This window comes from Aphidius gifuensis, linkage group LG2 (genome assembly GCF_014905175.1).
Source record: "Aphidius gifuensis isolate YNYX2018 linkage group LG2, ASM1490517v1, whole genome shotgun sequence".
Taxonomy (NCBI): Eukaryota; Metazoa; Arthropoda; class Insecta; order Hymenoptera; family Braconidae; genus Aphidius; species Aphidius gifuensis.
This window is the reverse complement of record NC_057789.1, coordinates 27079437-27093968: the sequence shown is the minus strand read 5'-3', so window position 1 is coordinate 27093968 and position 14532 is coordinate 27079437. Positions and strand designations below refer to the sequence as shown.

At 23.5% G+C, this 14532-nt stretch overlaps 4 protein-coding genes and 2 non-coding genes across 11 annotated transcripts in view; 1 reads left to right on the top strand and 5 right to left on the bottom strand.

Moving 5' to 3' along the window:
- Positions 1-195: 195 nt before the first annotated feature.
- Positions 196-1365, bottom strand: LOC122849974. The gene is made up of 4 exons (XM_044148924.1): positions 1245-1365; positions 975-1166; positions 726-899; positions 196-636 (listed from the first exon to the last, which is right to left on the bottom strand). Exons 1-4 carry the CDS (start codon positions 1293-1295, stop codon positions 340-342), a joined length of 714 nt encoding a protein of 237 aa, XP_044004859.1. The 5' UTR covers positions 1296-1365; the 3' UTR covers positions 196-339.
- A 423-nt stretch (positions 1366-1788) lies between these two features.
- Positions 1789-2452, bottom strand: LOC122849973. Its single transcript, XM_044148923.1, has 3 exons — positions 2445-2452; positions 2198-2374; positions 1789-2120 (listed from the first exon to the last, which is right to left on the bottom strand). Exons 2-3 carry the CDS (start codon positions 2372-2374, stop codon positions 1830-1832), a joined length of 468 nt encoding a protein of 155 aa, XP_044004858.1. The 5' UTR covers positions 2445-2452; the 3' UTR covers positions 1789-1829.
- Positions 2453-4604: 2152 nt separating this feature from the next.
- Trnar-ucu lies at positions 4605-4677 on the bottom strand. The gene has a single exon. It is a non-coding gene; the product is annotated as a tRNA-Arg (tRNA).
- A 174-nt stretch (positions 4678-4851) lies between these two features.
- Positions 4852-4924, bottom strand: Trnar-ucu. Its single transcript has one exon. It is a non-coding gene; the product is annotated as a tRNA-Arg (tRNA).
- A 924-nt stretch (positions 4925-5848) lies between these two features.
- LOC122849972 (venom protease-like) lies at positions 5849-11219 on the top strand. The gene is made up of 9 exons (XM_044148922.1): positions 5849-6112; positions 6368-6477; positions 6544-6680; positions 6760-6857; positions 7137-7431; positions 9227-9471; positions 10106-10266; positions 10493-10610; positions 10679-11219. The coding sequence occupies exons 1-9, from the start codon at positions 6013-6015 to the stop codon at positions 10720-10722; spliced, it is 1308 nt and encodes a 435-aa protein (XP_044004857.1). The 5' UTR covers positions 5849-6012; the 3' UTR covers positions 10723-11219.
- Positions 11215-14532, bottom strand: part of LOC122849971 (atrial natriuretic peptide receptor 1-like) — a 54091-nt gene continuing 50773 nt past the window's right edge. For all 6 annotated transcript variants that reach the window (XM_044148919.1, XM_044148921.1, XM_044148920.1 and 3 more), the window contains 2 exons: positions 13974-14065; positions 11215-13169 (listed from right to left, as the gene is read on the bottom strand). In XM_044148919.1, the coding sequence (XP_044004854.1) occupies positions 12831-13169; positions 13974-14065 (431 nt within the window). In that variant the 3' untranslated portion in view covers positions 11215-12830. The remainder of the gene's footprint in view (positions 13170-13973; positions 14066-14532) is intronic.

Sequence of the window (14532 nt, the reverse complement as noted above, 5' to 3'; positions counted from 1 at the left end):
TGATTTTATCAAGAGACGAAAAAAATCACATATCAGTATAAAATAAATTACTTTGTTTTAACTCAAAGTACAAAATGATCAGATAAAGTAGCTTGATAACTCATAGATCATTGTGTCAATTCTTAGAATTATCATTGGGCATAATCAGATATTAAATTACAATAACAACTCGTTTTATTTATTTTTATATTTTTATTTCTTGAAAATTTATTAGCTCATATATTGCTGTTATTAATTATATAAAAATTTATAATAAAATAATATAGAAAAAAAATTTTTAGATGCAGTGTTTATAATCGTTAGCGGCAAAAGTATGCTGATTAATTTTTGTTGATTGAATTAGGCAGCTTCAACTGGAGTATCAGCGATACACTTGTCGAGTGTTGCAGTTCCAGTAGCTAAATGATCGTGGAAATTACCTACAGGTTTTTTAAAGCAAAATGACATGTTATGTTCTGATGTAAAAACAACTGCTTTCTCTTCTTCTTTTAAAAATTCAGCATACATATAAAAAGCACCAACAATTGGTGTTATTCGTAAATTGTGTTTACGAATACAAGATTGATAAGTTTTATCGTCTTCATTTGTACAATCGACTAAAATTTGATCAAGTCTAGCAGTAAGAGTTGCTTTTTTCTGAATTAATAAATTAAAAATAAATATTAATAGAGATTTTCTTATATATATAGTTATGTTTGAATTTTATTTTTTTTCATTAAACTTACTGCAATATGATTAACTGCTCGTTCTTGGATATAAGATAACACATTTTTACGATGAACAAGACAGTCATCCAGAGTTAAAAATAGTGAATTTTTCCAATCGTTAATTGATGTTGCCATTGCTACCAAACAATGCTCGACTTTTTTACCTTCAGCTGTTGCAGCTTCAATTTTTTCCTAAATAAAAAAATAAATTAAATATATTTACAATTTTCTTGTCATTTTTAAAATTTAAAATATTAAATAACATACATGTGCATCTTTAAAAGTTTTACCCTCAGCTTCATGAATTTGTATTTTTTTATTAGCAATCATTTCCATTAATTTTTCTGTCATTGTTGTCATTGCTGCATTATTGTAATTTTCCAAACTCACACTAACAGATTCAACTCTGTCTCGATAAAATTTAAGAATATTTTCTGGTCTAAAAGATACATTTTCAGTCTGTAAATAATTATAAATTTATAAAATAACATATTTTTTCTTAAATCAGTTTATAAAAATGAAATAAAATTATTTTACCGGAATTGACCATGCAGATGCACAAAAAATAAGAATAATGAAAAGTTTCATAATTGTAATAATTATTTTAGATATAACAAATCAATATTGCAATATTAAAGAATATTTCTTTCGAACTGTACTAGCACTCTGAATTCCCAAGTTTATATATGCAAAATGTTTTTTGATATAAATCTGACAAAAACAAATCATGACATAATGATCGAAGAGGAAAAAAATATTTTGATTTATTATTTTGTAACATGATAAGATTGAGGTAATCTTATTTTCTAAAGAATTTATATAAACAAAAATTATTTAATAAATTGAATAACAATATTATAATAAACATGATTCCATTATGATAATTTTTAATTGTTCAACCTTTAAGCGGATAAATTAATTACACAGATTACAATTCATATTTTCCTTGTTCGATGAGAATTTTTTTATTAGCTGAAAATAAAATTGAAATAATAAGATTTACGTTTTAAATTTTGTAATATATATTTATTTAAAATGATGACAATTATAAATCATCTGTAAGCATGAATTAATAATTAATTGATTAATATTTATTTTTTATTTTATACTAGTGTCTAATGTTTATGTAGTTTTATTTTTATTTTCATTATCAATGAATCCATCAGATGCTAATTTTGAATGCATTACTTTTTTGAAAGCATTGACTGATCCAGTAAAACATTTCATTAATTTTCCTGGAGCTGAAAATACAAAAATATCCAACTTTTCTTTGAGAACCAAAGTGTGAATATAGTAATCACTAGCTATTTTTATAACTGATGGAACTGCAAGGACAATGCATGTTTGTATATTGGTGTTATTTTTACATGATGCTGAAATTCCATTGAGTTTATCATCAACGTATTTTCTATACTATATTCAACAAATAATTAATTGTTAATTTTTATATAAAAATTATCAAAGATATATGTAATTTTTGATTGACTCACAGTGGTAAGATGTGATTCAATATTTTTATCCATGTTTACAAAATCCTCCATGAGAGCATCAATACAACTTTGCATTCCTGCTGTTGATAGTAATTTAATTGTGGTATTTCTTTCAGTCATATTTGCGAAACAATTATTGAACTTTTTCTCCAACATTGTTGTATTATTGTCCATCATCTTTAATTTAAAATTATAATTAAATATCAATAATAATGTATTGAGAATTTATTTGAAATTAATAACTTACAGTTGAATTATTTACTGTTAAAATGTTTATCTCAATGTTTAATTTAATTGGCACTTGAATTTGTTCTAAACATGTTCAAATCAGTTGAAACAGACTCAACTTTTTTTTGTAAGAATGACAATGCATCTTTAGATGTTGTTTCAGCTGCTTGTGTCTAAATTAATTTAAATAAATTTTAATTATTAAACAGAAATGTATAATTTGTATTTTAAAAAATTTATCTTACTTTTATTGACCATATTGCAATGGCAATAGAAATAACTATGAATGATTTCATTTTGATAATTTAAGACGATTGATCCACCGATGTAGAATGTTTTTAATGAACTACAAATTGAATTAAAAGTTTTTCTTTTATATTATTTACAAGCACCATAAATATAACGTATATTTGATAAGAAAATATGAGAATAACATTACACAGCAGCTGGAAAATAACATGTTTTCATAATTGTCAACATAGTGAATCATAATTAGATAGATCAGAATCTGTATTTATTTTTCCATTATGACTAATTATTTTTTTCAACAAATTAGTCATAATAAATTTTTCTTGTCATGTTATTTAACGAATTGTTATTTTATTTACGGAGAATTTTTATTATTTATTTTTTTTGGATGGATTTATATTATTTAAAAAATATAATAGAAAATAAATTTATCATTTATGTAATTGAGACTTCCTGGTATTTTCTCCGTATTTTCTCCGTATTTTCTCCGTATATTCTCCGAATAAAAATGCAGGAAAAAAAAAGAAATTACTGAAAAGTAAGTTTGCTGGAGGGTTTACTTTTGTCCTTCTGAATTATATTTGTTGACTCATTTAAAATCGTTTTTTTAATCATTACAGTATTTATTAAAAAAAAAAATATAAATTGTGAAATAATTTTTGATAAAATCTTGTTACAGCTTGCTCGTTTCATAATTTCTATTTTTGTATGTTTTAATCAAGATAATGAATGGTTCAAAATAAAATCTAAATTTAATTATCAATACACAATCTTATCTTTTATTATTGATACACGTTTTTATAAAAACAAAATGATCAAGTGGCTCAAGGTCGGTCATGCTGCTTTTGAGAATTTTTCTCCGTAATTTCTTCGTATAATGACTACAGGTATTTTTCATGAAAAAAATTTGGTTTGAACTGTTTTTTTCATAAATGTACCATTCAGATAGTCTAGGAATGTGGTAAATAATTGGAATACCATGTTCATTTTCTATTAGACCTTCAGCATCAGCTCTGACGAAGCTTTCAGGAGGGATATGGTTGGTTAGTTTGCGGTTGTTCCAATTTTCTATTGATGTGTATGACATGCTTTGTATTATTGTGTTTTTGGATTTTTTGTTGTTGTTGAAGTATTGCCTTGATATTGTGATGCCAAAGGTGTCTTAGGTGAATAGACATTCTTGGTGTGTTAGTGTTGTTGTATAGTATGTTGTTACTGATCTGTTTTGTGTAGTTTGGTTCTGTTTAAGTTCTGTTCTGGTTCTGTTTAAGTTTAAGCATTGTCTTAGACAGCTACATTCGAATATTCTCTATTGAACCAACGCGCTATTCACTGCACCAATGATTGCCTGCACACTTGACACACCTGTATTTAAAATTACAATTTATGCTGGCATGTCCTATTCTTTGACAGTTACGGCATTGAAATATCTTTTTTTTTGAGAGATTTTCCCACCTGACTCTTTGGTAGGCCAGGTGTTTTATCTCAAAAATGTCTTTGGTTGACTTGCCACTTTCAATTTGAATTATAAAAAAGAATTTGTTTATGTCATTTTTGTTATAATTTAATTTGGTTATTTTGGTGATTTTATTTTTGTCTTCAATATTTTCTTTAATTTCCTCAAGTATTTGAAGTTCAGTGAAGGTACCTGATATACCTTTGACTTTGAGGAGGAGATTTTATTTTAACACTCATTTATTGATTTTTATGTGTAATTAAGCATTAATATATTATTATTATTTTAAGCTGTCATTGCACCAACGCGCTATCCACTGCGCCAAAGGGACATGCGTTAGTATTTGGTCAAAAACATTTCCCGAGATTTTTTCCGTATCAAAGATTTTTCTCCGTAATTCTCCGCGAGAAATTGTACGTCCATAGAAATTCAATAACAATAAAATAGCAGCAAAAAAAAATGAAAAAAAAATGACATCCCTTGAGGGGGTCGAACCCTCGACCTTTGAATTAGAAGTCCAACGCGCTATCCACTGCGCCAAAGGGACATGTTGAAATTGGAAATTGTAAAAAAATTTTTGTCTATAATTTTTTAAAAGTTATATAATTATAATAAATTACGTAAAAAATTCAAAATAAATAATTGCCAAAAAAAAAAAAAAATAACTATTAATAAATTAAAATACAAATACAATTGACAAAAAAAAAAAAAAAAAAACCGACATCCCTTGAGGGGGTCGAACCCTCGACCTTTGAATTAGAAGTCCAACGCGCTATCCACTGCGCCAAAGGGACATGACATCCACGCTACAAATAAAATGCTAAATAAATAAAAAAACACATCAAACCATTAAAATGATAATAAAATAAATAAATAAATTATATTACAAGCATAAATTTGTAATAGATGGCTGAATTAATGAATTTTTTCAGAGACATTAGTAAATACTTGTTTGAATGTTGATGTTGGTATGTATCTCATCATGTGGGCGTATCACAAAGCTATATAGAGACATAACGGTCTTTCCTAATTGGCAAGACAAATGTCTATTTGGAATATACCCGTGGGTAGTTTCCAATTTCCAATGATTTTATTTTTTTATATATATTTTAAATTTATTTCTATGCTCAGGTTTTGTGGTATATATAAATCTTTATTTAAAGAGGTCGAGAAAAGAGGAGGATTCATTTGCAACAAAAAATTATTAATATATTTTAAAATGTTAATTTATTGAAATAAATATTTTCATAAAAATAATTTTTTATTTTACTAAATAAGAATTTTAATATACATACCACTAAATCATAACTTATAAAAATAATTTTAAAAAAAATAAATAAATTCTATCTTAAAGATTATAAAGCAAAAAAAAATTATTTATTAATTGATTGACATTAATGATACTTGAAAATATTATTTAAAAAATTTTAACAATAATTTTTTTAAAATTATTTAATTAGAAAAAATAATTTTTATTTTAAATATAACTTGATGGATTTTTTTATTTCCATTGTGTAAAATAATAATAATTTTTTAAGATTGTAAAATAATATTGTTTATAAATTTCTAAAGAAAATAAAATTATTATTTATTTGTTGGTATATTGAGTATGATGTTTGAAGTGGATGGAAGTAGCGGTTGCTGTCTAATAGAATGCATACATTGTGTGGACCTAAACCAACGGTTCCCTCGTTTTTCGATTTTGTTAGTCACTCAATCAGTTTGTGGTATTCAAGTTTAACTCATCACAGTTTCATAAAACAAGAGTGAAGAGAAAGAACGTTTTTTTAACTCACTACACGCCTATATTATTCATTGGAATTGTCATGTTTTTATATTTTATCATTATAATAAATAAATAAATAACAAATATATATTCAATATGTTAAGGTGGAACAATTTTTTATCAGTGATGTTTTTTCATTTATTTTTTTTACTGTTAATATTTGATCAAAATACAGGCAATCATGTCAACAGCATCAGTAAGTTTTAAAATTCAATAAAAAATATAAATATATTTTTTATTTCAATATATAGCTGTCGATATTTTTTATAAATTTGTTTTTTTTTTTTTTTTCAAACAAATAACATAGTTTTGATGAAATTTATCTGCAAACAGGATGTCGCTTTAGCTTGATAACATATTTTTTTTTTTATTATAAATATATTTTTTGTGATGTATATTTATATTTAGATAGAGACTTTTATATGGTTTTTATTTGTTTATAAATTTTCAGATGGCATCGAAAATCTCAAACGGGGTGAAAATTTAAACTTTAAAAATAGCGAGTCTTCGTCTATCATTCATTTACGTGGGAAACGTTTTTTAACGTTAAAAAATCAAAAGGTAATAATAACATTAAATTTATATAATAAAAAAAATTAATTGTAAATTTTAATTATGTTTTTCAAGTCTGATAAATCATATCAAGCATGTATTACACCTGAAAATCGCCAAGGCCACTGTCGATATTTTTCAAAATGTAATTTAAATGATTTTCAAGCGAATTTTACGAAATACCTTGACTCCATGTGTATCATTGAACAATCGTAAGTAAAAATTAATTAATATTTTCAAAAGCAATAAATATTAATAAGAAAATAATTATAAACAAAATTTTATTATCAGATCTGTTGGTATTTGTTGTCCAGACAATGCAATCAAAGATGAAAATAACAACTCAACAAGTACCTGGAATTTTCCTGAATCTCTTCCACAAATTGCAGGTATCTATATAAATTCAACATCAAAAAATTAATAACAATATTTTTATAGATATATCCAGGTATTATCCTCACCTCGAATCAAAAAAAAAAAACCATTATATTTTTACTTTATATGAAAAAATAAAATTAAAAATAAACAAAGAAAAAAATTAAGCCATATGTTCGGTAACCATCTGTTTGTTACTGATGTTTTAAAAATAAAAATCCAATATACTTATTGTAAAATTTAATAACTATATTTTAAAATAAAACTATAAAAATTTAAAAAACATTTTTTAGATGATGCTGATGATGATGATATTTATCCAGTCTTGCAAACACTTGAACCACCTGATGAAAAGGTAAAAAATAATTCAACAATAAATACAAAAATTTTATCAAATAGAACATCAAGAAGACATCGAGGTTGTGGTATGAGTTTAAAAAATAGAATTAGAATTGTTGGTGGATCACCAGCAGATCCAAGATCTTGGCCATGGATGGCAGCACTAATTCGTCCTGGTACTAGACAATATTGTGGTGGTGTTTTAATTACTGACCGACATGTACTAACTGCTGCGCATTGTTTCATTGGGTAATTATTAATTTAAATTTATTTTAAATTTTTTTTTAAATGTAATTTTATTTAATTATTAATTTTTTTCAATTAAAATGATAATTGTTTTGAGAAGAATATTTTTTATATTGAGTTGATAATAATGTATCGTGGTTATAACAAGGCCATAACGGAACTGGATATGAAAATGACAATGCTGGTAGTAAAGATAAGTTGCCTTGTCAAGAGAATTTCTCAGTAATGCATCATATTGTTGAAACGGTTATCTCATCATACTGTGCAACTGGTTGAGTTGGGAAGTATACTTGAAATTGTAAATTATAGTCCAACCACATTGTCATATGGATTTCCTAATTTTTCAATGATATTTTTATTATTTATTTAAATTTTTATACTTGATTTTTATTCATGCAATTACATTTCGTACATAATTATTATTTATTTTTTTATTTTAGATATTTAATTATTTTATTTTTATTGAGAGAAGTTTGATAAGAGACTTATATTTAGCTCAGTATAGAAATACACAATTTAATGAAAAAAATAAAAGATAAAATTTAGATTTGATAATTTTAAAAGCCCATTAAAGTTTTTTATATTTTTATAATATAAAATATTATTATTAAAAAATAAAATAAATAAAATTATTGACCTTGTTCAAATATTTTTTGATTATAAAAAATTGCTTTAGTGTTTAATTTTGTTTTATAAATTTTTATTTTCTAATATCAATTGAAAAATAATTTAAATAGATTATTTATTAGACAAAATAATTTATCGTGTACTATTTTCATCTGTTTGATAAACATACTGTTGCATATTTTCTAACTCTTGTTCTAAAAAAATAAGAGAATCTACTGAAGTTTCTGTCAAACATGATTCTAATTTTCCTGTAATATTTGCAACTTTATGAAAACGTTTTAATGATTCTTCACATTGATGTTTCATTTCTTCTTCTAATCTGTATCCAAGTTTAATTACTGCATCTGTATTTTTAGCATATGAAATTGTATTTCTAGTTATTGATTGAAAATTTGGTGCTATACAAGTTATATTTGTATTGCCAAGTTTTTTATTTTCACAATCAGCCATTGTTCTGTTGGCAATTTTATTCAGATCACTGCCAACCTAATTAAAATACAAACAAAATATCATTCAACAAAAAAAAATCATTAAATAAATTAACAAAAAAATACAGATATTATTTTGAAAAAAAAAAAGTATAGTACCTTAAAAAATGACATGGCAACTAATTCCATGCCACTTAAATTTTCATCATATAATTGTTTAATTGCCAATTTTTCCTCTCGATACGTTTTAAAAATTTTGTCACCTGTTTCAGTTAGGCAATACATTACAATTTCAACGTCATATAAAAAGTTATCATTTTCATTGTTGTTGATAAAATCATCGAAAGATTCAACGACATTTGACAATGCTAATTCTAAATTTTCCAAACTTTTTAATCGTAATTTGAGTAAATTAATACCAGTACTAGTAAGAATGCCTTGAACTTTTGTGTACTGTTCATTTAATTTATTATTTTCAAAAATTTTAAATCCATTTACTTGAATAATTAAAAAAAATGACAGTATGGTTATTAAACAAGACACGACACACTTCATTGTGAAACGATAACTGATTTAAATATAAAATCAAATGATGTTCTAGTTAAATAAATAAAGAGCAGTTTAAGAATAGTATAGACATTAAAAAATCATTAACAAGTTGATGAAAAATATAAAAATAAAAATATTATATCAATGCTTTATTTAACATTAATAATAATAATAATTATTTGCTTATTTTTTAGAATTGATAAGAGCAAAGTAACAGTACGTCTTGGTGAATATGATTTTACAAGAGATGACGAAACACGAGCACTTGATTTTCATATAACTGAACTTAAAGTACATCCAAATTTCGATGGTTCAAATTACGATAATGATATTGCAATAATTAAAATCCATCGTCCGACAATATTTAATACTTATATATGGCCAATTTGTTTACCACCAGTTGACCTTGATGTTGAAGAAAGAAGTGCCATTGTTGCTGGTTTGTATAATAATATATTTATGAATTTAAGCCTCATTATAAAATTTTATATCCTCGAGCAAGTTGAGTAAAAGATAAAAAAGTAATATAAAAAAAAAACCCGATATTATATAAAATTGATAATAAATTTTTGTCTATTTTTAAAATAGTTAACAATAAAAAAGTTGCTTAGTTAATACATTAATTTGAGTAAATGAGCCACATGATTATGATAGTAAATAAATATTAAAACAAGTAGAAATAATTTAACGTTTTATTTGGAATATTTTTGAACATATTTCATTGAAAAAAAATAAATAAATTTCATGATTTATCTGGACTATTTGAGTCTTTGAATATTGAAAATTTATTGTGCTCATTAATTATATTACTTGCAATTAACAATGCTTTTAATATTAATTAAATTATAAAATAATTTATATTAACATATTAACTTTTAAATAAATATATAACTATTAATAATTTATGCCAATGAAAATATTTGATGAAGTCTTAACATACTTTAAACTACTGAAAAAATAACAGTTAAATTTTAATTTATAACTTTTCCTTAGCTACATAAAATAAATTACCATGTAAATTAATCAAATCAGTTTTAATTTATTATTACAAGATGAATTATTTTGTAAATTAGGTTGGGGAACTCAGTATTACGGTGGTCCAGCAAGTACAATTTTGATGGAAGTTCCAGTACCAGTTTGGCCTCAAGATAAATGTAGAGAGAGTATGCCTCAACAAATTTCCAATAATATTATCTGCGCCGGTGCTTATCAAGGTGGACGTGATTCTTGTCAGGTATATTAAATTTTTTATCTATTCAATATGAAAAAATAACAGGAAAAAATATCTAAAAAAAATAACAATATTATTTGATAAAACTTTTTATTAATCAATTGAAAAATTTAATAAAAATAATTAAAATTTTATATTGTAAAATACTTGAATTTAAATTTATTTATTTTGTTTATTAAATACCTTGGTAATTTAAAGTATTTTTGTTGAAATTTATATTTTATTTTAGGGTGATTCAGGAGGTCCTCTGCTCCATCAATTGGCAGATGGTCGTTGGGTTAACATTGGCATAGTTTCATGGGGAATTAAATGTGGTGAAGCTGGTTATCCTGGTATATATACAAAAGGTAAATAAAAATAAATAAAATTATATTTTTAAATATTTCTGATATATGCTTTTAATATTTTATTTTAGTCAGCGAATATCTCGACTGGATTTTCACAAGCACAAGTTTCTGAAAAAAATTCAATTTATAATTATAAACAACATAATAATTTAACAAACACACATTTGAAAACAATTTATTTATTATTATTTTTCAATATTTATTAATACACATTATTGAAATTAATATTTTTTTTTTTAAATAAATTTAAGATAAATATTTAATTCTTTGACAAGATTAAATTGAGAATTTGGCTTAATTATACTTATATTTTAAAATTTTTTATTTCATTTATTCTTTTTTATTAAAGGTATTTTCCAGTGATCTATTATATATATTATATTTTATTATATAAAGAGACAGAGAAATTGAAAGTAATATTGAGATTTACATATAAACTTCAAGTGCATATGTGTATATTTTTTGACATTCAATCGTACGAATAAAAGGCCCAGCCTCAATATCTAACAGTCTAATATAATAGAAGTCATATATATATATTCAACTTATTTATATTTTAATATCAATTTTGGTTGAATATTTTGCATCATTATTCACGTTTATTTATGTATATTATTTTTTTTTTTTTTTGCTGTCTTTCATCGTCATATATACACATTTAAAATTATCATTCATATAATTAATATATTTTTTTTTTTAATTATTATTATTCTCGTGTATACATACTTCAAACTATATATAATCATAATATTTTAATTTAAATTGAATGCTTTTATTTTGTAGATTTTTTTGACTAATTAATTTTTTATTTTTTTATCAAGTAAAATGTTTTTTTTTTTTTTTTCCTAAGTAATTACTTGCGGTAGTATAATGAGACCAAGTTATTTATCAAGTTATAAAGTTTAACGAAAATTGATTTTGTAGCTGTGTCAGTAAAATTTTTATTATTATTTTTTTTTTATCTAAAAAGATTAAGATAAGATCTATCAAGTTTTAAAATTTTTTTTTATCTTTTTTTTTGCAATTGTTTGATGGCTTATTGTGATGTTTTGTTTGAAATAATATTGATGAAGCTGCAGTAATTAGTTTACAGAAGACAATTGATTTTTTTTTAGTATTATTTTTATTATTATACTTGAATGTTTAGTGCATGATTTTGAAAAATGTGCGCACGCAGAAGAAGGAAGAACATTACCTGTCGATCGATTAATTTCGAACGAGGCCACTTGAACAATTTTTTTTATTACATATTTATTTATTCTTTGTTTTTCAATACTTGTTTTTTTTTTATTAAACTAACATTTACATATAGTTTATCATCATTTTTAATAATCACAAATGAAAAAATTTTAAAATAATAATAAACTAAATAAACATAATTTTAAATTATAGAAATAAAAATTGTTGAGCATTTTTAAATTGATTATAACAAATATAATTAAAATTAGCTTTTTAATTTTTTTTTTCATTCAAGTGTCAGTTATATTTTGTAGTTTTAATTTGAAATTTTTAATCAATTATTTTATGATTTATATAATTACGCAACAAATCAAACTAATTTTTTTTTTTTCAACTTTTTTATTTATCATTTAAAAATCAATAGTCAACATTATCAATAGTAAATTCGTGAAATAAAATTACATTTTATTTTTTGCAAGTTAAAATGGTCCATCAGTAGCTTAAGTAATTTTAATATTTTCCAAATTTATTAATTATAATTTCAATATCCAATGATAACAATAAAAAAAAACAAGTTTTATTTCAAACAAGCCTGAACAAATATGTTCACAATTCATTTCGATTTCACTACTTTTGTGTTATTTATTCAATGCTTTTTTTTTTTGTTTATTCAATATCATCATTAATTAGTATTTAAAGTGATATTCAAACTCATCAGGAGGTAGGTAAAATTCAATTATGCGTATAAATGAGATTTGAATTTATTTCAAGTCGATTTTACACCTCATTAATTGTAGAAATTACTCGCATAAAAAAAACATAATATAAAAAATAAACTAAAGACAAGCAATCAAGCAAAAAAAAAATGAAAAGAGAATCAAAAATTTAATTTATATTTTTTTACATACTTTCTTTCATCTTGTTAATTTATTTTCAAATTTTCTTCTGTTCGACATTGGCAATAATAATTTATGATCAATTGATCGTTTATCGATGAAATTTGACATATTTTTTTTGTTTGTCTTTATAAAATTAATTGAGCTAAGCTCGTGGAATTGATCCAGCTGGCATAAGTAACGGTGCATTTGGTCCACTTTCATTATGATTCGGCACATTATCACTTTGATGTATTGTATTACCAATATGTGTACTCATTGAATTATTTATATTACACTGTTGTTGTGTTGGTGATAATGTCAATGAATGATTTGACGATGTACCATTACCAGTTATATTAACAATTCTTTGACATTGTTGATTTTGTATTTGTTGATGTTGTGGTGATGATGGATCAATTGTTGTACTCACTGTACTTTGTTGTATATTATTATTCAATGGTTTTTCACCAACTAGCCAATATGTTGTCATCTTTCCTTTTCCCTAAATACAATAAATAATTTAATAGTGGTTTTTTTTTTTTTAATTTATAATACTTTGTGTCGAAAAAATTTAACAAAAATAAGCTCATTTTAACGGTTGGAAAATTATTTTATAATTCAACAGTTATGAAAGTTATCAAAATTAATTTAGTCGGACACTTTGGTGAGTGGTGAATCAGTTAAATGGAGCGGAACAGTGTATGAAGATGCGGAAGTGATGTGCAATGAATAGCATGATAAATCAGAAAAAAATAATAATATATATTTCTTGTTGAATTTATTTGATGAGTTTATATATGCACGAGTCAAGAAATGCGGAAAAATTATATGTATATTAAATCCGACATGAGTAAGATAGTCAACAATATTTTGTATCAAAATAAACGTCTCAATATTTTATTATAGCATAAATAACATGGAGAATTACTTTTGAATAAAATATAAAAAAAAATACTTGGATATTGATTATTACTGAGGGATAAAAAAAAAGTTTATTTTTTGTTTAAATTAAAAGGAAAAAAAGGACATGGAAAAATATATTTATTTATTTAAATTTTGTCGTATAGTTTTTACAACTTTATTTATACTTAGATCATGACAAGTTAAATCGAAAAAGTTTTTTGTATTACAGCTTGTTATCTTGTATAGATGCGAGAAATTAAAATTGAGAAATTATAATTTTTTTATTTTAGTTTGTTGATAGTCAACAGGCGTTTTATTTTAATTTTAATAAAAAAAAATTATTTATGATGAAATGTTGAATGGAGAATATGAAAAAAAAAAATAATTAATATTGATTTTTTACCTTCAGTGTGACTTCACCACGACAGCAAAGCTCAAATGTACCAAATTTATCGAGAATTTCTTTGGTCTTTGGACTGACATGAATTTTCAATGCTAAAAAATTAAAATAAAAAAATTCAACATTTAAAATTTATTGAAGTAAGAGCTTTTGTATAATTTTTTCTGTAAAAAACATTCTCATATAAGAATAGCTTTTCATTGTTATTTTTTCAACTTTATATACGAGCTTGTATTTCATGAAAAAAAAAAAAATAATAAAACTGTGTGTGTATGATTCTTATGACATACATTATCATAAATTTTCTACAAAGAGATTTTACTATTTCAAGTAAAATTTTGTCAAACGATATTTTTAATTTATGGAAAATTCTTGTGTCTTTGAAATAATATTTGACAAACATTTAATCAACTTTGTTACAAATATTTTAAATATAAACTCTAAAGAAATTTTTTTTTCAGCAAATTTACCTGTTCTTTTGTGTAAAATAAAATGTTTATAATATTTTTGGTAAACAGATTACATGACAAATATCAAACAAAACATTATTATATTTATGATA

What these genes read in the sequence shown, in the direction of transcription:
- LOC122849973 (XM_044148923.1), bottom strand. Translation starts at nt 2,374, where the DNA reads ATGATGGACAATAATACAACAATGTTGGAGAAAAAGTTCAATAATTGT. An exon ending in TTGAATCACATCTTACCACT is followed by an intron (nt 2,121 to 2,197) that starts GTGAGTCAATCA and finishes TGTTGAATATAG; the next exon opens with TATAGAAAATACGTTGATGA.
- LOC122849974 (XM_044148924.1), bottom strand. Translation starts at nt 1,295, where the DNA reads ATGAAACTTTTCATTATTCTTATTTTTTGTGCATCTGCATGGTCAATT. An exon ending in CATCTGCATGGTCAATTCCG is followed by an intron (nt 1,167 to 1,244) that starts GTAAAATAATTT and finishes AATTATTTACAG; the next exon opens with ACTGAAAATGTATCTTTTAG. An exon ending in AAACTTTTAAAGATGCACAT is followed by an intron (nt 900 to 974) that starts GTATGTTATTTA and finishes TTTTTTATTTAG; the next exon opens with GAAAAAATTGAAGCTGCAAC.
- LOC122849972 (XM_044148922.1), top strand. Translation starts at nt 6,013, where the DNA reads ATGTTAAGGTGGAACAATTTTTTATCAGTGATGTTTTTTCATTTATTT. An exon ending in GTGGACGTGATTCTTGTCAG is followed by an intron (nt 10,267 to 10,492) that starts GTATATTAAATT and finishes ATTTTATTTTAG; the next exon opens with GGTGATTCAGGAGGTCCTCT. An exon ending in TCCTGGTATATATACAAAAG is followed by an intron (nt 10,611 to 10,678) that starts GTAAATAAAAAT and finishes ATTTTATTTTAG; the next exon opens with TCAGCGAATATCTCGACTGG.